The following is a 23,843-nucleotide window of genomic DNA, read 5'->3' on the forward strand; positions in this document are numbered from 1 at the left end:
CACAGAGCCTAGGACTTGCCGATCAGAAGGTCGGCGGTTGGAATCCCTGCGACGGGGTGAGCTCCTGTTGCTCGGTCCCTGCTCCTGCCAACCTAGCAGTTCAAAAGCACGTCAAAGTGCAAGTAGATAAATAGGTACCACTCCGGCAGGAAGGTAAACGGCGTTTCCGTGTGCTGCTCTGGTTTGCCAGAAGTGGCTCAGTCATGCTGGCCACATGACCTGGAAGCTGTACGCCGGCTCCCTCGGCCAATAAAGCGAGATGAGCGCGCAACCCCAGAGTCGGCCATGACTGGACCTAATGGTCAGGGTCCCTTTACCCTTTACCTAATGGATTGTAACCACAGCTGAATGGAAAGGCAGAAGGATATTTGCTTGATAGTTCATTTCCAATAGATTCCCTGGACACCTTAATATTATTATCATTTTTGCTTGAACTATCAGCAAAGTAGAAGTTTTCATATCTTTTTTTTGGGAAATTATATGTTTAGAGGCTGAACGGTTTTATTATTATTATTTTTCATCTGGTTAAGAATGGTCCATTCTTCATGTTTCTGATGAGAAAGCATGATCAGTTGAAACTGCAGTTTTGTTCTCATCTTTCAGCCTGGGAAACGTGTGCTGTTGGATCAATGCACCAGCTGTCAGTGCAGTCTACAGAGGGGACTGTTTTTGAAATATAAATTGACATGTGGAAAAATCACCTGTGAACCTTGCCCCAAGGTAAGAGAGTGTGTTATGGCCCTGCTGATATTGAAGGTCTAGGATATATTCGAAGCTACTATATTCTCACACCTCTGTTAAAAGACACACACTCACAGTTGCAAACTCTACCAAAATTCATGGAAATGTGCAGCATACGTTTTGTGCCACAGGAGTTGGCTGGACCATATAAATTAACTACATCCTTTTTCTTACAGTATCACTGATTTCCATACTACTTTGAGGGTTTTTAAAAATAACAATCAGTGGTATACAACTTTTACAAAATGAGTAAATAAATACTTGAACCCGAAGGCCCTTTAAGCCTTGCCATAAAGAAAAGTAGGAGTTAAAGCACATGGTCTGCAAAAAGTTTTAAATGTTTCTAATGCTACCTGTAAGATAATAATAATAATAATAATAATAATAATAATAATAATAATAAGATCAGGGTCTTTCTGTACACTTGACAGCTGCTGCCAGATAATTTTCAAGACTCTTTTTCATTCTTCACGGCCACAATTCTTACCTAAATTTTCCATGTTCCCTCACTCCGGTTGGCTCAGAACGGAATATTGTTTAGTGTGAGCCTTATTTTTTATTGAACTTGGTTAGAGTTGCATTTTGCATATTTCCACATGCAATTAGGTAAAGGATCTGTTTAAAATCGCTTAAGAAAACATTTCTAAATACCTGAAATTACTGTTTTCATAGTGGATGCATCCCAAACTGGCGGGGACTTTAGGCTGGAGCATGTATGGCTCAGAACCTTGCTGAAATTCTCCCGCTAACTTACCAGTTCATACAACACAGCTTATACTGGTAGAAACTGCATGTGTGTGTGCAGCAGCAGCAGCCAAGGTTTCTAGGGACCCCTATATTTCTCAAGAGTTCTTGGATGGACTGGACACTTTAAGTCTTTACATGCTAGAAATACAGCCATTATTTCAAAAAAAAATTGTAATATTTCTTATTATTGTAATATTTGCCATCCAGATTTGCTCATTTAGTTTTTGTGTGAAGGCAGAACCCCTTCAGCGTCATTCAGTATAGATTTCCTATTCTGTGCCCAGTTCTGTTCCCACAAGACTTGCTTTGGAGATGAAGGGAGGTCTTAACATTCACTTCATCCCTGAAAGCAGCTGTTGAAAAGAGGGATTAGACTCCAGGCAAGCTTCCTCTGAGCCCAATCCCTCCTCATCAAATGATGAAATCATTGAGGGGGGACAGGAAGAGGGGGGAAGGAATAAAAATAGACCTTTGCCAATCTCCCCCAAAGTAACATTGCACGCAGTATTTATGTATGTGTTGTTATAAATGACGACAAATGTGTGACTTCTAAGGACAGACTCTCAGGTTATTGTTGCAGAACAGTTGCGCTTCAAGATCCCCCAACCACCCCCCAAAAATGAAAACACAATTGAAACGGGATTTTAGTTTAAGTTATTGGGCAAAATTTTGGCCACAACTTTATTGAATACAGAATGGGAGTGGTATTGGCTTAGGCACTGGAATCATCCAAGCTATATCAGACTCCCACCCACATCATGGGGAATCTGATAAAAGGGTGAAACACAACCAGAGGGAGCCCCCGTGGGATCCTGGTATGGCCCTAGCCCCTACCGCGGGGTTTCGGACAAGACCCAGGCCATCCCCTGATTCCTTTAACAGAATACCCTTGAGCTTAGAGGGGCAGGTGATGACCGCACCTCTCCGCCCCACACATTGCTGATCCAATGCCTAACCGCCAAATCTTACAAAGCTGTGATGATTGCTACGTGGTAGGCGAAAACCAAATGGCTCTGCCAATCTGCCAAATGGAAAAATTCCTACCAGGCCCCCATTGCAAAACAGGCGACCAACAATGTCCATAGCAAGGCCCACACACCAGATAAAGGGGTGGGCAGGCGGGGGGGATCCGCTGCGCGAAGGCAAAGAAGTCCAGCAAACATCACGCGGGGTTTAAATAATGTTTTGTGGCCACGCCCCAAGCCAAGCAATTGGCTTTAGGGACCAAGTGACTGCGAAATGACCAGAGTTGAGCAGGGCATAGCCCTGCCCACGCCAGGAGGTGAGAGATGCCTGGGGGCCCGAGTGCAATGCGTACCCTCCTTAAGGAGGATCTGATTTGCCACGCAAAAGTGTTTCAGCACAGAGTTGCCTCCCACCAATCGTCATCTGTAACCCACTAACTACATAATCATATGGAGTGTCTCCCCGCAAGGGACCTGAGCCACTGGTGTGAGAAAGGTTATATATTCTTGGCACACAGTTTTTTCAGTCTCTTTTGCGGATCACCTGCCCTCCCTCCCTAATCTAGGGCTATTGCATTGACCTTGCTATGCCTGTCATGGGGTTGCCTGCTTTTTGGGGCAGGGGCCTGGTAGGAATTTTGTCCATTTGGCAGATTGGCTGGTACCAATTTTGGTTGGTGGAGGGTTGGCTGTGCCTGCCCCTCCAACGCTGCTGCTGCAAGGGAATTCTGTTAAAGGAATCCAGGGGTTTGCCATACTTTTGTCCGTATCCCTGGCTAGGGGCTAGGGCCATGCAAGCCCCTGGGAGCATGTGGGGAGGGGTGACGGTATGGTGCCCAGCCCCATTTCTCCCCAATATTGTTTTCCCTTACTGGCTTTCGCTGGAATCTGGAAGTCAGTTCTGTCCCAGGGCGGGTACAGATAGTCATAGGTAAAGGTAAAGGTACCCCTGCCCGTACGGGCCAGTCTTGACAGACTCTGGGGTTGTGCGCCCATCTCACTTAAGAGGCCAGGGGCCAGCGCTGTCCGGAGACACTTCCGGGTCACGTGGCCAGCGTGACATCGCTGCTCTGGCGAGCCAGAGCCGCACACGGAAACGCCGTTTACCTTCCCGCTGGTAAGCGGTCCCTATTTATCTACTTGCACCCGGAGGTGCTTTCGAACTGCTAGGTTGGCAGGCGCTGGGACCGAGCAGCGGGAGCGCACCCCGCCGCAGGGATTCGAACCGCCGACCTTTCGATCGGCAAGCCCTAGGCGCTGAGGCTTTAACCCACAGCGCCACCTGCGTCCCTACAGATAGTCATAACCAATGCCTAAGCAACCACTCGCATTACGTATTTTAATAAAATGGTGGCCAAAATTATGCCAAAAACCTTAAACAAAAATTTCTGTGTGAATTGTGATTTATTTAGGGGGTGGCTTGGGAACCTCGACACGCGATGGATTTGACCGTCTCCTGAATGGCATCCCCACTGGGTTACAGATGATGTGGCTTCAATCTAGTGGACTGCCATAGTCGAGTATGGCCTTGAAGTGAGGCAGTGCCACAGCACTTTAGCAGATTATTTTGATGTCGGTGAAAACTGAGGTTCAGTGAAATCACCCATTTTATTTCTTTGCAGAATTACAGGATGGAAACAGTCTCTGGCTCCTGCTGTGGCAAATGTTTGCCATCTGCATGTTCCATACAGCTAAGGAACAGAACCATTATTTCCCTGAAGGTGAGTTGGTTTCACTTAAAACTGGGTCCACTATCATGCCGAGTGAATGCAGTTTGTCTGGAAGATTCCACTCTAGCATATACAGTGGTGCCTCGCAAGACGAAATTAATCCGTTCCATGAGGCTCTTCGTACAGCGGTATTTTCGTCTTGTGAAGCAAGCCCATTGACAGCTTAGCGGATTAGCGCTATTAGCGGTTTAGCGGCTTTTAGCGGATCAGCTGATAAGCGGCTTATCAGCGGATCAGCTGATAAGCGGCTTAGGGCTTAGGAAAAGGGGGGGGGAGGGAAAAAACCCCGCAGGAACTCGCAAGACATTTTCGTCTTGCGAAGCAAGCCCATAGGGAAATTCGTTTTGCGAAGCGCCTCCAAAACGGAAAACCCTTTCGTCTAGCGGGTTTTCCGTCTTGCGAGGTGTTCGTCTTGCGGGGCACCACTGTATTCCATTGACAAGAAAGGGGCTTCTGCAAGAACATTTCCTGCCTTTTCAAACTCCAGATGAAAAGGCAACAAGCGGTCCGGTTCCTTGAGTGTCAGCTACATACAGGAGAGAGTCCCTTTTGTTTAAGAGGCACTTAGACAACTACAGTCATGCTTCGGGATGAATACGCTTCAAGTTAAGCATTTTCGGGTTGACTTGCTGATCGAAAGGTCGGCGGTTCGAATCCCTGCGGCGGGGTGCGCTCCCGCTGCTCGGTCCCAGCGCCTGCCAACCTAGCAGTTCGAAAGCACCTCCGGGTGCAAGTAGATAAATAGGGACCGCTTACCAGCGGGAAGGTAAACGGCGTTTCCGTGTGCGACTCTGGCTCGCCAGAGCAGCTATGTCACGCTGGCCACGTGACCCGGAAGTGTCTCCGGACAGCGCTGGCCCCTGGCCTCTTAAGTGAGATGGGCGCACAACCCCAGAGTCTGTCAAGACTGGCCCGTACGGGCAGGGGTACATTTACCTTTACCTTATATTCTAACAAATGACTATATAGCCCCTTCCTTCTTAACTAGGGATGGTATGTCAGCACAACTACAGTCATGCTTCGGGATGAATACGCTTCAAGTTAAGCATTTTCGGGTTGCACTCTGCGGTGACCCTGAAGTAACAGAGTGCGTTACTTCTGGGTTTCGCCGCATGCGCAGACGCTCAAAATGACATCACGCACATGTGCGGAAGCGGCGAAACGCAACCCGCAGATGCGCAGTCGTGTGTTACATTCTCTTCAGGATGCGAACGGGGCTCTGGAACAGATCCCGTTTGCATCCAGAGGTACCACTGTACTGTAAGGAACTTGCAACAGGAGATGTACAAAAAAATGATGGTGATTATATGCCACCCATATGACTGGGTGGCCCTAGCCACTCTGGGCGGCTCCCAACAATACATTAAAATCCAAAAAAATCTCAAACATTAAAAACTTCCCTGCACAGGGGTGCCTTCAGCTATCTTCTAAAAGTCAGATAGATGTTTATTTCCTTGACATCTGATGGGAGGGCGTTCCACAGGGCGGGTGCCACTACAGAGAAGGCCCTCTGCCTGGTTCCCTATATCTTTGCTTCTCACAGTGAGGGAACCGCCAAAAGGCCATCGGAGCTGGACCTCAGTTTCCAGGCTGAACAATGGGGGTGGAGATGCTCCTTCAGGTATACTGCATATATATCTGTGGATGCTTCCAGATGCTGAGCCACAACTCCCACGGATGGCTCCCCATAAGGTTGTCTTAGGAGTGGTTGTCTCTAGGCCTGTCTGGCTTTCAGCATCATGAAATAATAATAATAATAATAATAATAATAATAATAATAATAATAATAATAAATTTATTTACACCCTGCCCATCTGGCTGGGTTTCCCCAGCCACTTTGGGCGGTTCCCAACAGAATATTAAAAACACAATAGAACATTGAACATAAAAAACTTCCCTAAACAGGGTTGCCCTCAGATATCTTCTAAAAATCAAATAGTTGTTTTTCTCTTTGACATCTGGTGGGAGGGCGTTCCACAGGGCGGGCGCCACTACTGAGAAGGCCCTCTGCCTGGTTCTCTGTAACTTGGCTTCTCGCAGTGAGGGAACCCGCAGAAGGCCCTTGGAGCTGGACCTCAGTGTCCGTGCTGAACGATGGGGGTGGAGATGCTCCTTCAGGTGGAAGGTATCCAGTTTACAGTCAGAGGGGGAAACTTGAGGGAAGATAGGCAAAAGGTATTGTCTTGCTTAAGATGGAGGGCACAAGGAGGAGGAGACAACAGAGGACGAGATGGTTGGACAGTGTTCTCAAAGCTACCAGCATGAGTTGACCAAACTGTGAGAGGCAGTGGAAGACAGGAGTGCCTGGCGTGCTCTGGTCCATGGGGTCACGAAGAGTCGGACACGACTAAACGACTCAACAACAACAACAGTTGTCTTGCTTGGCTTCTTCCTTTTTGAACATGAACAATAAGGGCTGGTTTATACATGTTTTGCAGACAAATACACTGTGTATCTGGAGGGAACAGTGGAGCTATCTGTACCCCCACAACATGAATTCTGCTGAACATGTTACGCATACCATGAGTACACATGGCCAGCTACCACAACACTTCACGCTCCAAAAAATATTCATATTTATTTCTTTATTAAATTTGTATACCATCCTAAATCCGAAGATGACAGGGCGGTCCCCACCTTTTGCCATAAGTAGATGACCAGGAGCACATGGGACTGTTCCACACTCAGGTGAATAATCCCTGGTTGGTAGAAGTGCGAGCTGACCTTGAGACTTGCATCGGCTTGCTGTAGGGAGGGAGAAAAATACAACTGCATGGTGGTAATGATGACAATAATTTGTATAATTGGAAATTCTGGTTTTTTCCACAGCCCACTGAAATGATCCAAGACGGGTGCGACACCCATTATTGCAAAGTCAATATGAAAGGAGATTTCACCTGGGAGAAGAGAATCACTGCTTGCCCGCCATTTGATACCAACAAGTGTCTGTCTGAAGGAGTAAGTAATGAGCCAAGTGCCCTGTTGAGTAGATCGCACAGTGTGGCAATGATGCTGGTGCCGATTATTATGGCACCATTTGTGTGGCTGGTCCTTTGCAGAGCAACACAAGCACTCTGCTGCTTTGATTTGCAGAACTGGCCCTGCTACAGGCGCCACATTGTGCATTTGTATGAAATCCGTATTTTAGTGTGACAGCACCCACACTTGGGGCTTCCTGCCTACAGACATCAGGCAGGCACCTTCATCTGCTAAAACATTTCTTGTTTTTAGATAAGTCAACTCAGATATACAGAATATTTACAGGGGTTTTAATCTCTCTTTAGCTTATTGTTAATTTTAATTATGTTCTGAATGTTTTAAATATTATATTTGAGGAGGATGGTCTCCCCCTCCCCCAGTTGATAGGCATTGCCTTAAAAAAAAGTGTGTGTGCATTGCATCTTGTGATATTATATGCGGGGTAGGGCTTACTTGCCACCCCCCAATTATTTCTTGAAGTTGGCACCCCTGAAAGAGTATTATTATTATTATTATTATTATTATTATTATTATTATTATTTTATTCGTACCCCACCCATATGATTGCATTGCCCCCGCCACTCTGGACAGGTTCCATTTACAGTTACACCTCAGGTTACAGATGCCTCAGGTTACACGATTTCGGGTTGTGCACTGTGCTGAACCCAGGAGTACCGGAACAGGTTATGTCAGAGAACTGCCATCGGAGCCAAGGGTGGTGGGAAGGCTCCCCGATGACGCTGGAGAGGGAACCAGCAAGGAGAGAGGGGGAGCTTCTGCTGGGGAAGGAAATAGACGTGGCGCCAGGGAGGAAGGGGAGGCTGAGGGAGCTTCGGAGGGAAGGCTCCGGGACTGTTCCAGCGAGACCAGCGGGGAGAGCACAGGACCTCCCCTTGGGATGCCCACTCTGCGCAGAAAGCTTCCGCGCAGGGAAGCTAGGCGGCGACTTGGTGTCAAAGAACTTTTATGTTGGAGGAAATTCAGGAAACGCCCACTGATGGATTCTGCCAGTGATTGAGACAGTCACGGAATACTGACTGTCCAGTCAGGGGAAAGTTTTAACCAAACTACTCAGCTTGGAGCAGTTTGCGCCTTACGCACAAGCAACCCCAAACCCCATTACAGGTTACTTCTGGGTTTCGGCAATTGCGCATGTGGAGAAGCATGCCGAATTATAACCCACGCATGCGCAGATGCATGGGTTGCGGGTTGCGACTGCTGCGGGTTGCGAACTTGCCTCCCGCATGGATCACGTTTGCAACTTAAGCATCCACTGTATTTTAAAATATTTTAAATGAGATGTCTTCTCTTTTTAGGGTAAAGTCGCAAACCTTGACAACACATGCTGCAAAACATGTAAGTAGCTGTTTTGGTAGCTGCATATCTTTTATTTATTTTTACATTTGTGTTTTTCCCCAAAGAGCTCAAGGTGGCACACATAGTTCCCATTTGCCGACTTTATCCTCACAGCGACTCTGTGAGATAGGACATCCGGCGAGTTTCATGGCTTCCTTAGGGTTTGAACCCTGGTCTCCCAGGTCTTAGTCCCACACTCAAACCGCTACGCTGCACTGAATCACTTGGCTCGATTCCATTTTGTCCGTATTGGATGTGACTGGACTGCAGGATTCTCTCTGACACAGAGATATAGCACCCTGAGATGCAGGTATCCCCCATTTTTGGAAGCTTTCAAAAGTGTATCTAGTACTTGGAGATATGGAGTAGAAACTGGTACTATGTTCCACATGTGGTGGCTATGTAAAAAAAAAAATTAGATCTTCTGGGGCGACATCTATATAGAACATCACAAAAAGTTTAGGGTTTCATTTTTAAAAAGACCAGAAGCATTTCTACTCAAAATTACAGGATCAGACATTCCTAAGAATGTAAAAGAAGTTTTTTTTTATATGCCACAGTTGCAGCGAGAATCTTAAAAGCGACTAAATGGAAAAGTGATAAAACCCCTTCCAGGTCAGAATGTTTACAAATACTAGCCAAATATGTAGAGCTAGCCCAACTATCTGAAAAAATGAAAACTAAGTCAAAACAAGTATTTATTGCAAAATGGGAGGTTTTCAAATCATATCTTAAGATCAATTATTGTAGTCACAGCCTTCAAATAACTTCTGTAGTTGTACTAAGTAAGAAACAAGGGTATAAGAGAATAGTACTTTAATATAAAATGAACAGATAGATTTATGCAATAAGATTGTAAATATTAAAAGAAGCATGGAGAAGACGGGAAATTAGATGTACCTTAAGAAGATTTACCGTCAAAACAGATGATTTTATCCTTTTGTTTATTTTGTATTTGGTGTAACGACATAAATGTATGGTTTTTCTTTTTGATTTTTGTTGGTGTTTACAACAAAGCATAAAAAAGAGATGCACAATGGTCAATGACTCCTGCAGAAAAAAATGGATGCAAGAAAGTTCCTTCCTCAGGGGTTTTGTTTTTGGTTTTGTTTTAATTGCCTTCTCTAAAGCATAAACCTTTTGAGCTGTAAAAGTATGATTCCCACTGCCAGAAGTTTAGGAAACACTATATTTCTTAAAGTGGAGACTTTACCCTGATTTTCTTCTTTTGCCTGGATCAGTCTCCAAAACTAATTCTTCAACATGACCTCAAATAAAGGCGTCAGTTGTCAAGTTATATGGTGGATAATTATAGAATTTGTTTATCACTGAAAACCATCCCTCCTTTGAAGGTCAAAATGTCAGCACCTCTTCACCCTTCATTCTCTCTCCTCTTACTTTTTGTTCTGTTCATGTGCCAATAAATAAAAGATGGCCATCCCTATGCAGCCACAGTTAACTGCTGTAACAAAACCCCAGTTTGAGGAATTTATTCCAAGATCATTTCTTGCCGTTGCCTGTCCATATATCAGCAAGTTCCAGTTTTAAGAAATAAAAGTCACTGGAGCTCTTGAGATAATAGACTCTCACTGTAAAGTGCTCACAGGTTAATTTAATTAAGAAGGGTTTGGTTTTTTTTATCTGCACAGTGACTAATACTGAAAATAGCCAATTAACCATTACATAAAACAGATGTGAATGTAATACTGAAAAGGCTCAAAGACAACTTTAAAGAAACACTGCAGAAAATGATCAGCAAAGCAAGTAAAATTTAACAGTGTAATCTGCCAGTTCTGGCTTTCATCTGCTAATGGAAAGCTTTTTATAGGATGATGCTAAATATGTTGGAAAGTCCGAACATTGACCAATATCAGTTTTCTGATTGGATTTTCTACTAATTCAAGATTGAGGGAATCCAGTGAAAATTCCAATGAACATTATAGAGGCCCAGAAGTTGCTTTTAGGACCAACATGTCAGTTCTAGGGCTAAGTCAAAACTGCCTGCCTCTTTTCATGTCGGTTTCTGCAAATGTTGAAAGGGACCTCCTCTTTATAGCCATTTTTGGCACTTGTGAACACATCTGCATGGTCTCAATGATATTCTTGTATTTCCTAACGCTGACACTTAAAACCACATAGGAAGCCACTGCCAAACGACAGGATTAAATGACAGCTTGGGCAAATGAGTCTTTTAATGGCAATGAGAGCAGACAAAATGAAGGAAAATGGCAACAAGAAGGAGCAGCAGCCAAGGGACACCAAATCACAGTCCAAGTTCAAGGTGCCATGAGTCACGTGCCACGCTTTCGCCATACCTTATCATGTACCAGTTTTGGCATGAAGATCCTGTTGTTGTTGTTTAGTCGTTTAGTCATGTCCGACTCTTCGTGACCCCCTGGACCAGAGCACGCCAGGCACTCCTGTCTTCCACTGCCTCCTGCAGTTTGGTCAAACTCATGCTGGTAGCTTCGAGAACACTGTCCAACCATCTCGTCCTCTGTCATCCCCTTCTCCTTGTGTCCTCCATCTTTCCCAACATCAGGGTCTTTTCCAGGGAGTCTTCTCTTCTCATGAGTTGGCCAAAGTATTGGAGTCTCAGCTTCAGGATCTGTCCTTCCAGTGAGCACTCAGGGCTGTTTTCCTTAAGAATGGAGAAGTTTGATCTTCTTGCAGTCCATGGGACTCTCAAGAGTCTCCTCCAGTACCATAATTCAAAAGCATCAATTCTTCGGCGATCAGCCTTCTTTATGGTCCAGCTCTCACTTCCATACATTACTACTGGGAAAACCATGAAGATCCTAGACTGTATTAAACCAGAGTTCCCAAGTTCAGACATAAAAAGAGTTTGTGGCTTCTTAACTGAGACTGAGCCATTGTTCCTTGGTATGGAAATAACAGGGAATTCTAATAATAATAATAATAATAATAATAATAATAATTTATTATTTATACCCCGCCCATCTGGCTGGGCCTCCCCAGCCACTCTGGGCGGCTTCCAAAAGAATATTAAAATACTATGATACATCAAACATTAAAAGCATCCCTAAACAGGGCTGCCTTCAGATGTCTTCTAAAAGTCTGGTAGTTGTTGTTCTCTTTGACATCTGGTGGGAGGGTGTTCCACAGGGAGGGCACCACTACCGAGAAGGCCCTCTGCCTGGTTCCCTGTAACTTGGCTTCTCGCAGTGAGGGAACCGCCAGAAGCCCCTCGGTGCTGGACCTCAGTGTCCGGGTAGAACGATGGGGGTGGAGACGCTCCTTCAGGTATACTGGACCAAGGCCGTTTAGTGCTTTAAAGGTCAGCACCAACACTTTGAATTGTGCTCAGAAACGTACTGGGAGCCAATGTAGGTCTTTCAAGACCGGTGTTATATGGTCTCGGCGGCTGCTCCCTGTCACCAGTCTGGCTGCTGCGTTCTGGATTAGTTGTAGTTTCCGGGTCACCTTCAAAGGTAGCCCCACGTAGAGTGCATTGCAGTAGTCCAAGCGGGAGATAACCAGAGCATGCACCACTCTGGCGAGGCAGTCCACAGGCAGATAGGGTCTCAGCCTGCGTACCAGATGGAGCTGGTACACAGCTGCCCTGGACACGGATTTAACCTGTGCCTCCATGGACAGCTGTGAGTCCAAAATGACTCCCAGGCTGCGCACCTGGTCCTTCAGGGGCACAGTTACCCCATTCAGGACCAGGGAGTTCTTGCTTAATACAAGCCAGGAACGTCACAGTGAAGTTTGCCATCAGCAGGAGGAAGAAGGGACAATGGAGGAGAACGCAGCTCTGACACTCATTCAAAAAACCCACACCTTTCAAAGTGAATACATTTAGCACAACCTTGTTGTTGTTTAGTCGTTTAGTCGTGTGCGATAATGCTGATTCATGCATTTGCCAGTGCCTTTGCAGAACCCATTTTAAGAACCTCTTATCTGGTGACAGTCATAGTGATGTAAAAGGGTAACATTGCTATTACAGATAAGATTTCTTGTACTGGTCGTGCCCAGTCGACAAATACAGTAGCAAACTATATATTTTTTTTAGCATTTTATTTATTTATTAACATTCTTATATTGCATCGGTAAACATTGTCATATTACATTACAGGACTTACTATAATATAATTTCCAACATGTATACAAAAGTTATATACAAGTTTTATATACCTAAAAAGAAAATGAAACCAACCAACAAAAAGAACAAAGAAAAAAACCCATTCCCCCCCCAATCATATCCATACCAACACACTAGACTTCCTGTCTTTCCCGTTGTATATTCCTTTTTTACAAATGAATTTCTTATTACTGTATATTTCTTTACATATTATCTAATACAATCCTATATCAATATGTGCTCTTAGTGTTATTTCTCAACTCAGTCTCACTCCAACGTCAATCAAATGCTAGCATAGATAGCGAACCTTTACTGTATTTTTGAACATATGTTTTACATCTATCCCACTTTTCCATAAATTTTTGTTTTGAATTGCCTCTCAGGTTATTTGTTAACTGCGCCATTTCAGCAAATTCTTGTAGCTTGTACTGCCAGTCCGTTATTGTCGGGGTTATTTTTAATGCAACACTAGAAATAACTGAAAAATTTCTCAGTTTATTTGGGTACTAATCACTATGAATGGATGAGTTTGTATTTTAGTTCTTTAAGTATTTTCCCATCTTAATTTCAGTTCTTCACATTTCTGCAGCAATATGTGGTTTTTCAAAAATAAAAAATCCCTATTAAATTGCATTTAATGCAATTTTCTCCTAGCAAATATATTTTTGTATGCTGGTTTAATTAATATGCACATTTTTGTAAGCAATTTCCCCAAATAAAATACATTTCATGTGTTATTTTTGCTGATACATTACTGTATATATTACTGTAATAATACATGCATATTTGTACGCCTTGCTTAGATGGAGAGTTGTATTGCAAAATTCAGATAAGTGCAAATATTGAAGGATAGGTGTATTTTGCTTTACATATTGGTTTGAGAAGTTAAGTAGTTTCTTATTAAAATGCAAACAAAATCAAATTTTCAATTCATCTGCCACATGCATTCTAGGTCATCTTTTAAAATTCATTTTACGAACACCAACTACTATGGCCACATAGCTTAGTATATTGAGCCCTAAACCTCCATTTCTAAATCCCAGTCTTAAAGTTTTTTACAACTAGGCTTGGCATACGTCAGGAAAATTCCTGACATGTCCTGGTTTTCAGTGTAAAAATGGCGCTGGGGGAATTTTGCCGAATTGGCAAAATGTCAGGGAAAACCCAAATGTATGGCAACACAATGGGAAAAGCTGCGGAAACAGCTCAAAAAGCTTTAAATCTCTATTTTTGGGTTAAAAAGGTAAAGGTACCCCTGCCCGTACGGGCCAGTCTTGACAGACTCTGGGGTTGTGCGCCCATCTCACTTAAGAGGCCAGGGGCCAGCGCTGTCCGGAGACACTTCCGGGTCACGTGGCCAGCGTGACATCGCTGCTCTGGCGAGCCAGAGCCGCACACGGAAACGCCGTTTACCTTCCCGCTGGTAAGCAGTCCCTATTTATCTACTTGCACCCGGAGGTGCTTTCGAACTGCTAGGTTGGCAGGCGCTGGGACCGAGCAGCGGGAGCGCACCCCGCCACAGGGATTCGAACCGCCGACCTTTCGATCGGCAAGCCCTAGGCGCTGAGGCTTTAACCCACAGCGCCACCTGCGTCCATTTTTGGGTTAGGTCTTCTTTAAAAAAAAGTCAACAACTTTGCGGCTGTCAGGAATTTTACTTTTTGAAATATGGCAACCCTATTTTATTTACAGCAAACTGTACTGATGCGGCAGCAACTAACCCTCCATTTCAAAACATAGTTACATACAGAGCACATTACTGAAAGAGCATGAACAAATACTTATATGTATACTCAGACGTCTATGGCCTTTATGCAGCCAGAATCTCCTTTTATAGACAATTCATAACGTTACCCATCCAGTTCATATTTTGATTTAAGCCCCTGGAGGATTTTGTATTCAGAGTCTACATCCAATATAGTTCTTTCTGCAGGAATTTCTGATGGAATTGTAATCCTTTGGCACGGACCTTTTCCAGGCAGAAAAATTTAGGTCTTCCTGAATACATCCATATTCTGGAAAAGGCTGGATAATGGGAGCTTGTATTCTGTGGTTCCTAATGCAGCTTTAATGCTCACAGATGCGAACCTTGATGGATCTCACTGTTGTTCCCACATAGATCTCATTACAGAGGCACAGAATAGCACACACCGCTCCTTTTGCATTACAGTTATAAAACCGTTTGTATGTATACTGTTTGTTGTCAGTAGGGTTCAAAAACCTTTTCCCCATGAGGCAATTAATTGTATACAGAAATCAGCCTCCAATTTCTTCTGCTAACAATGTCTCTAAGGTTCTGCTCACATCTTCATGAGAACATGGGGCCAGCCTAATACTATATAGGTTGATTGCTTTATTGATTTGTCAATCACCTCTCTGATTTTCCTAGTATATCACTCATATATGAAAGGGACCACAATTCTTTTTGGGGGTTTTTGTGGATTATTAGGTTCTATTCAAAGTTAGTAAAGCCTATCCTTTGTCAACTGATTGAAATATCACATAATATTTAGGATTAGACAATGCTCTACTGTTAATTTGTGCTATGCACACACATCAGTTTTTTCAATGTTCTGTACCAATTCACGATGCCTGAATAGCTGGGTTTTTGTGCATGGGTTGAATGTAAACCTTGGTCTAAATAGTGCAGTTTCTATCCTGGATTGGTGCAACTTCCTCCATTAAAAGAATCTGCAATTTTTATACATTTCTGATTATAATGCATCCATAGAATGCTTCAGTATAATTGGCTATTATGGTGGACCAAAAGAAGGCATTTGGAATTATTTAAACATTCACAAAACAAAACAAAGCTGTCCCGATTGAGCTTCTGATTCAGATTGCCATAGATTTGAGTCTCCTGGACACTATCAAGATTTGTCAGAGCTCAGGACACAGAAGGAAGGAAGCCATCAGACCTGTGAGGGCCACAGCTGCATGTCTGCATGGGTCCCAGAGAGCACATGTGTTAGTGAGGATGGACAATATGAATGCTAAAGCCCACACATGTCAATGGCATGTGTGATGCTCCTGTAGATTGGCTGTAGACCGCCTTGTGGCACACAGCTTTATTACTGGTGGTAGTTATTAAAGCAGTGACAGCCTTATTGCCACCTCATGGAGAAAAACTGCTCATGTGATATGCAGCACATGGTTTGGTCATGTCAATCCACCTGTAGAACCCAACAATATTTACCCTGTCAAGCTCAGCCCACTTGTGTCACAGAAGATGGCTTACTGTTTTGGTATGCAGTATAGGGTGGAACCACTGAGCCTCTGAGGCTTGCCAATCAGAAGGTCTGAGGTTTGAATCCCCATGACGGGGTGAGCTCCCGTTGCTCGGCCCCTGCTCCTGCCAACCTAGCAGTTCAAAAGCACCCGCCAAAAGTGCAAGTAGATAAATAGGTACCACTCCAGCAGGAAGGTAAACGGCGTTTCCGTGCGCTGCTCTGGTGTTGGTGTTCTGTTGTGCCAGAAGTGGCTTAGTCATGCTGGCCACATGACGCAGAAAAACTGTCTGCAGAAGCGGACAAACGCCGGCTTCCTCGGCCTGTAAAGCGAGATGAGCACCGCAACACCAGAGTCGTCCGTGACTGGACTTAACTGTCAGGGGTCCTTTACCTTTACCTTTTTATAGAATGGTAGGATGCATGTCTCTTTCTTACAGATGCTACCACTGCATTTTCCCTTCCTCTTTAGGTGTAGAGCCAGAATGCAAGCAAATCACAGGCAGACTGGAATATGTGAAAGTGGGCGACTGTGTGAATGAAAGCCAGCTGAATATCCACTACTGTGAGGTAATCTACCCTTACCCATTTCGTGAACTCTGGGTGAGCAAAGTTGGAGGAGATATTTCTGTAGACAATCTATGACACGTCCTAGCATCAACTCACAAAAAGCAAGCAGCAGGGAGGCTTGTTCCTTTCTTTCTGTAACAGTATTTTCTGGCGCTGTAGACATTGCCAGCTTGAAACACACCCAGATCATTCTGTTTCTCAATTTGGATCAAAGTTGGTTTGGCGGAGGGTGGGGGTGGAGAAGCATCAAAATAGACAATAAGAGAATAGATCCAGGATAGATATGGGTTGTGGCTTAAAATGTGCACTGCTCCCAAACCACCAGTAGGAGCGCACTGGGTACAAAGTAAACAGGAATGTGTACACAGCATCAGTCAGTCTCCCTGTCTTTTGCCCAGCCTGAGTTGCATCATAAGCAGCAACTTAAAATCTTCCAAGGAAAGAAGGCTTGCTAAGTGTGGGCATATCGTCAGGGACAAACTACACACAAGGCCCTACAACAAAGCCCTGATGGTCACTTTGCATGAAGAAAAGCAACTCTGGGGGTTTATTTCTCAGTAGAAACACTATGAGTGGGGAAGGGAGCAATCACTGTAGTGGAAGGATGGCCAATAGGGAAAGAATTAATCATCTCTTCTCCTGCCACTTACCCAATTCCAAAGCCTGTTTCAATTTTTGAATGGCCATTGGGGTTTACATTTTTATTAGGCCTCCCTTCTGTGTCTCTAGATTGGACCCAATCCAACTATCTTTACCAGGCATTGGCAAATTCAGCCCTCCAGATGTTTTGAGACTACAATTCCCATCATCCCTGACCAATGGTCCTGTTAGCTAGGGGTGATGGGAGTTGTAGTCCCAAAACATCTGAAGGAGTTTGCCTATGTCTGATCTTTACTCTTTCCTTCATAGTTCTGGGATGAGGGTGAGGTAGCAGTCACTGTGACTCTGTGATGCCAGCCAAGAGCCTTTTTAACTAGAGACACAAAGATGACACCTGGGGAGGGACCTTCTGAATGCAAAACATTTACTTCCCCAATCATCATCATCATTCATCATTTTTAATTTGTATGCCGCCTTTCCACAGTTAAAAAAACAATGCTCAAGGCGGCTTACAGCATAACAAGATTTACATAATTACAAAAGTCATAAACAATAAATAAACCACATAAAAAAAAATTCAGAACCAAATGGGAAACAATTTCCACATAAATCAAAATCTAAAACTAAGAATACACCATTCATATCAGAGTTTAAAATGACATAGGTAAAAAAAAAAAACAACCACCCCCCCAAAAAAAACCAGAGCCCTCTCTGCCCAGAAGCAGCAGCAGCAGTCCTTTATAGAGCCCATCAGGCCCCGCCCTGGGCAGGACTGTGGGTGGCAGGACTGGGGCCCTCAGGCACTGAGCAGGGGAGTCCTCCTCGGTGGTAGCCCCAGCAGCAGTTCTTATAGGTCTGTCAGGCCCTGCCCTGGGCCAGTCACATCAACAATGCCCTGTTAAAAAGGGGGAGCAGACAGCTGCAATTCTCTAACTCTCAATGAAGTTTTTCAATGGTTTAGCAGAAACTGGCCAGTCAAACCCTCCAACTTCTCTGCATTTCAGATGTGCCCCCATCACATTCCTGCCATGTCATCTGCAATCTCTCTCCCTCTCTCTCTCTCTCTCTCTCTCTCTCTCTCTCTCCAGCACTCATGGGGGAACCACAGATGGTAGATATTCTTTCCCCTAAAAAACACCAAACCCTTTCATATTCCAGGCTTGTCAAGTGCTTGCTTCCCAGTTCTGGGAGGACGACCATGCCCTGCTTCTGCTGAAGCCAAGCTATCCAGCATGGGCAGGAAAACGCATGCCATGGGTTTTCCTCTTTCAGTGGAGGTCCATCTCCATTGGATGCCTGGTAGCACCTTTGATCAGCACTGGGAGTTGGAAGCAGTTCACTCACTCCATCCTTTCCGACTCCCTAGGGCAGTGCCCCACTGAAGGTGGCAATGGGTAAGCAGAGAAGAGAGCAGAAATCAGAGGGATTCTGGGTAGGGAGAAGTGAACAGGGGTTTTCCTCAATGCAGGGCTCACTGATCTTGGGCTTGGAGCATGCAGAGACTTCACACCTGGTGACACTCCAATGGTCTATAATACTTTGTGAACATTGTTTATACATAAAAATGTTCTGTGTATCATGAGGCTTTTATAGCAATAAATATCTACTCAGTAAAGGAATAGAATGGGAAGCATCCAGGCAATGTTTAGAAACTCTTGAGTCCAATTAGAGGCCTGTCAGTCTCCATGTTAATGACCGAAGCTTTTCCAAGAAGTTGTTGGCAAGGCTATTACAGCTGAACACTGATGCTCCTTTCTGTGTTGTGGGCATGATGTCATGTTAAGTCATGGTTAAGGCAAATAAGGTAGAATTTTTGTTTAGGAGGAGTGTAGATACTGCAGCCAGAGTCCAATTTGCAAACCATGGTTTATAGAGAGCTGGCCTTCTGTCTGCACCTGACCTTTTGCAAAACTAATTTCCCAGAGACTTTAGGAGCAATTGTCATGGCAGAACATTTTACTCTGGAAATAGTGTGGCAGGGATAAAATATTTCTAATTTCACTTTCAGGGCAAATGCACAAGCAGAGCCATTTATAACATTACACTGAACAGCATTGAAGATCGGTGCACCTGTTGTTCGGCTACAGCGACAGAATCCATGCAAGTGCCCCTCCGCTGTGCCAATGGCTCCATCGTACAGCATGAAGTCTTTAGCGCCAGACAGTGTGAATGTCTCTCTCGGAAATGCAAGCCATAAATATCTCTGGGAGCTAATGTGAAATTTTTTTTTTGTACCCAGCTGCCAAGAAATTTACAATCCAATTCTAATTTTCTTTGTGTATTTTGTATTTTGATACCGTTCTTCTAGCCAAGGCATTCATTGTAACATACCAAGCAATAAACTCTGAACTCATTTAGCCACATATTTGGGATATTTTGCTTTCTGAATCTTGCCGTGTTCCTTATACAGGGTTGTGGTATGGACAACTGTCAGTTCTAGAATCTAGACAATTCACATAGCTACTCTGGGTTAAAAATTAAGGTCTCTGATCTACGTTTCTGCTGTTCCCACTGAATGAAGAGCACTGAAGTCAGGAACCATTGACTTCTAGGCCAGTGGGTTTTGCTGATGGGTGAACTGCCATCCCAAACTTTCAACTGAGAATTGTTTGCTCTCCAAGAACACCCATGTAAGAACCCAACTCTCTCCCTGCAAGAGTTTTCTTCCAGGTAATATGAGCCCAGAAACTCTTTCCGTCAGTCTTCCCAGCGCTGTCTTTAGCATATGTGCCACCAGGGTTCAAAGATCCACCCAGTGCCCCCAAATTTAGTTTAGCCCCTAGATTAACTTTGATTATGCTTATTTCAGACACCACACTTACGCCTTGTTTCTTGTTTACGAAAGAAGGGAGGAAAAAGAAACAAACTTTTTTATTTTTCCCTGACCTCGCTGCCGCATAGCAGTGCAGCTCAATACAATACATAACATAATATTTTGATGTAAGAGTTAATTTTGCGTGCACAGCGCCGTTGAGAATGACAAGCACCGTCACTGAGTCAAGCACCGCTGTTGTGAATGATAAGTACCACTGCTGGTGCAGCGCGTCTTTGGTAAATGAGCGCAGAAAGTCGAATGCCCTTTAGTGAAACAGGAGGTATACATTTCGGTAATACCTAGGTATATATGTATTTTGTTTTCCTAGCTTGATCAAAATTATTATTTCATAACAGGTAGATAGTTAAGAGCTGAGGTGGCTTCAGCGGTGGGTGCCTAGTGTCCCCCAGAATTCAGTGCCCGGGTGCCCCACACCCCTTGCACCCCCAGGTAAAGACGACCCTGGTTTTAGCCACTGAGAATCAAGACAGCTCTTGTAAACATAGCCCAGTCCCGGGTTCTGCTTTGGGTGACACTGGAAAGAGATGGAATGTTGGGAACTGGTTTTTACATATACAATATATTTTGGAAAGTGATTTGTCTGTCCGCCCATCTCTTTGTTTTCTATAGGTTAAACCAGCTCTTGAGAGATCACAGCTAAATTTGGTCAAGTGCCCTTTAGTGAAATACCTGGGTATATATGTCTTTTGTTTTTCTAGCTTGATCAAAATTATTTATTATTTCATAACAGGTAGATACGGTAGCTTAGGCAGCTTCAGCGGTGGGCACCTGACGCCCCTCAGAATTCAGCGCCCGGGTACCCCACACCGCTTGCACCTCCAGGTAAAGACGGCCTTGAGTCCTCCCATTAGTCCCTTTCCTGAAACTTAACTTGTGTATGGGGGGGGCACAATGGATTGAGGAGGGGGCATTACCTGCAGCAACGGAGACAGATGCCTGAACTTGAGGCAGTTTTCTGAACTAAAGAAGTTTATCTCTTGACTTCACAGAGACAAAATCCAAATTCTATTTTCATCACAAATGAAATAATAACGTTTCCTGTCCTAATCTTCTCAGAGCCCACCTAAGTCATCACTGTCTTAAAAAACCCAAATCCTTATGTTATATTCATTTTCACTGATTGTCAGCTGCCTTGGAGGCAGAAAGACAGGATATAAACATTTGAAGAAAAGACATAATAAAGTACATTTTGGAAATTAATAAATTCCATGTTTTCCCCCTACTCAATGTTCACACAACATTGCTGGTAATGATGACAAATGCTGAAGAGCCAGTGTTTCATTAAAGTCCCTGCAAGGTATATCTGCCTCACCCAGTCTTTCAATAATGAGGACGTATCCTGTTTAATTGAATGCATCTCTTGTAAATAAGCTATGTCAGCTCCCATCATTTTCAAATATGTTAAAATTAGCTTTTGTTTCTTGGATTCTCACAGCCCTTTAACATTGACTAACTGTCGTCAAAATAGTTTTAACTCCTTTCTCAATCTTCTTCAATTATTTCTTCATTTAACAATTTAACCTTATAGACTAAGATTCAGTTTTAATATTTTCTACCTTTATTATAATCCCTAGAAAGTCTAAGTTCAAGAATTACGCAGTCACTAAACTTGTCATATGAATTTGATTCTATTGAATATATGTGTGCTCTATTTCTGAAATTGAGAATAAATCTTAAACAATAAAATATTTTTTTAAAAAAAATGCTTGTGTGAATTAAGAAAAAAGGTAATAATATTTTAAAAAGTAAAACTTACAGCATACTTTTAAAAAAATTAAAAGTAAATAAAGCAGAAAGGGAAAAAGAAAGACAAAAGGAGAACTTTTTTTTTAACTTTCTACTTGAATCAGGCTTATGAAATCTCTCTATTCTTGACAATGGAATTAGAACTCAATCATAAAAAAAATAAAAAGCAAAAAATAATCATGGTAAAAAGAGAAAAAGGGGATGGAGAAAAGAGAAATAGGGGGAAAGGGGGAAAGAAAAGCCATTTAAAAATATTTTGCAGGTGTCCAAATAAAACGATGAAGAAGTGAGCCTAACAATTTACATTCATGGCAAGAAAGAGGGGTGGGTGGGGAAAATGCTTCACTATAACCTAATACTGCAGTAGTTTGGCTGAGTTCTGCGTATTGTTATATGGACGATTTAGCTGAGTGTTATCTGCTTCTTGGCAATATGCCCAGAACAAGGAAAAGAAAGTTAAAAAGTGAAGAAGAAGAAGAAGAAGAAGAAGAAGAAGAAGAAGAAGAAGAAGAAGATTGCGGACAAAAAAAATTAGAATCATGTCTCACTTTTCAGGGCGAAGAAACTGAAGTATCACAATGCTGGAGGGAGATGAAGAATTGGAATTACAGTGACCTGGTCTATTTCAAGTGGGAAAACTTCCCCCAAAGATAAAAGTTTTTTAAGGCGGTTCACCATAAAGACAGATGGTTTTCTTGATACGGAATTTTTCTAATGTCAATTATATGAAGATCGCATCTATGCATCTGGCGTATAAGGACTGTTGTCCTCTTGTCCAGAATGTAGTAGCTTGCCCAAGAAACCGTCTCTTGGAAAGTCAGGTGTTTTTTCAGAAGAACCGACTTCTTCATTTCTTTGTTTTGAATCTTCTTTTATCCCAGAAATGTCTGCTCTAAAATGGGCAGCACCTTGAAGCGTGGAGATATTTTCCCTAATGGTTCTTAAGTTCTCTTCAAAAGATGAAGCTGACCCAAAGTCTCTTTGAGGACATCTGAAGAAGTTGTCTCCAGGGCCATGTTCCCCTGCTCAGCCAAGACTGATTGATTGCAAATTGAGGAGGGCGAGGCACAGGGAGAAGCAGCAGATGGTCTTTTAGGGGACATCTTGTTAAGGGGATAGAAATCTAAGATAAGAAATTTCTTAAATCCCTGTTAAAGTCCAGGCAGACCGATAATTTGGCTACTTACGAGCTGATTCTTTCAGAGAGCGAAGAGGGGAGCTGTTCACAGCGCCATCTTCAGAACTTGAGTCTTTTGTAGCAAGATGCAGAGAGTGTTAACATGGCAGCTTGCCAAAAGAGGCATCTTCTGCCCTAACCTCTGCTGTCCTTCAGATCGACCACTGTGGAAGACCGGAGGGCGAGACTTCAGTTGCCAGTTCAAGCTGAGCTGCTCATCCGTCAGGTACAAAATGGTGACACCGCCACTAGCAGGCTACTCTTGGTGCCCCCCCCCCCCGTGTTCCAGATCAAGGACAACACCCATTGGGGATGCGGGTGGTGCTGTGGTCTAAACCACTGAGCCTCTTGGACTTGCCAGTCAGAAGTTCGGCGGTTCGGATCCCCATGACAGGGTGAGCTCCCGTTGCTTGGTCCCATCTCCTGCCAACCTAGCAGTTCAAATGCATGTCAAAGTGCAAGTAGATAAATAGGTACCGCACCGGGGGGAAGGTAAACGGTGCTTCCGTGCACTGCTCTGGTTTCGCCAGAAGCGGCTTAGTCATGCTGGCCACATGACCCAGAAGCTGTACTTTATTGGCTCCCTCAGCCAATAAAGCAAGATGAGCGCCACAACCCCAGAGTCATCCACGACTGGACCTAACGGTCAGGGGTCCTTTACATTTACCTTTAAACATTCATTAAGCCACCCTCATCAAGACACCGCTGCTATCATAGCTGAAAAGGAAAACATTCACTCTCTCACGTGCAGTGGGGAGCTTTCCCACCAGAGGGCACCCTTCCTCATTAACACTAAGCAGGAAGTATTCCTGCCTGCTATTTTTTTTTAGATTGCACTGCTAAATATTTAGTTTAGCATTTTGATACTGACTTTTTAAGTTGTGTTTGTATTCTAGACTTGAATGTATGCTTTTATTTTGTAAACTGCTTAAAGATTTTAACATAAAACAGTCGATTGGGTAGATAAATGAGCGGGCACCTAAGCCTGATAATTCGAAATCAACCCTAACTTTCAGTTAATATGAATAACTTCATAGAATCAGTGGCGTAGCGTGGGGGGTGCA

At 43.7% G+C, this 23,843-nt stretch overlaps 1 protein-coding gene across 1 annotated transcript in view; it reads left to right on the top strand.

The window, feature by feature from the left end:
• Positions 1-19,383, top strand: part of VWF (von Willebrand factor) — a 164,641-nt gene extending 145,258 nt beyond the window's left edge. The window contains exons 47-52 of the mRNA XM_079975009.1: positions 604-720; positions 4,076-4,174; positions 7,013-7,141; positions 8,479-8,518; positions 16,323-16,420; positions 19,029-19,383. Coding sequence (XP_079831135.1) covers positions 604-720; positions 4,076-4,174; positions 7,013-7,141; positions 8,479-8,518; positions 16,323-16,420; positions 19,029-19,217 — 672 coding nt within the window. The 3' untranslated portion in view covers positions 19,218-19,383. The remainder of the gene's footprint in view (positions 1-603; positions 721-4,075; positions 4,175-7,012; positions 7,142-8,478; positions 8,519-16,322; positions 16,421-19,028) is intronic.
• Positions 19,384-23,843: the final 4,460 nt, after the last annotated feature.

The sequence above is a fragment of the Podarcis cretensis genome (assembly GCF_951804945.1).
Source record: "Podarcis cretensis genome assembly, chromosome: 5".
In the NCBI taxonomy this organism is placed as follows: Eukaryota; Metazoa; Chordata; class Lepidosauria; order Squamata; family Lacertidae; genus Podarcis; species Podarcis cretensis.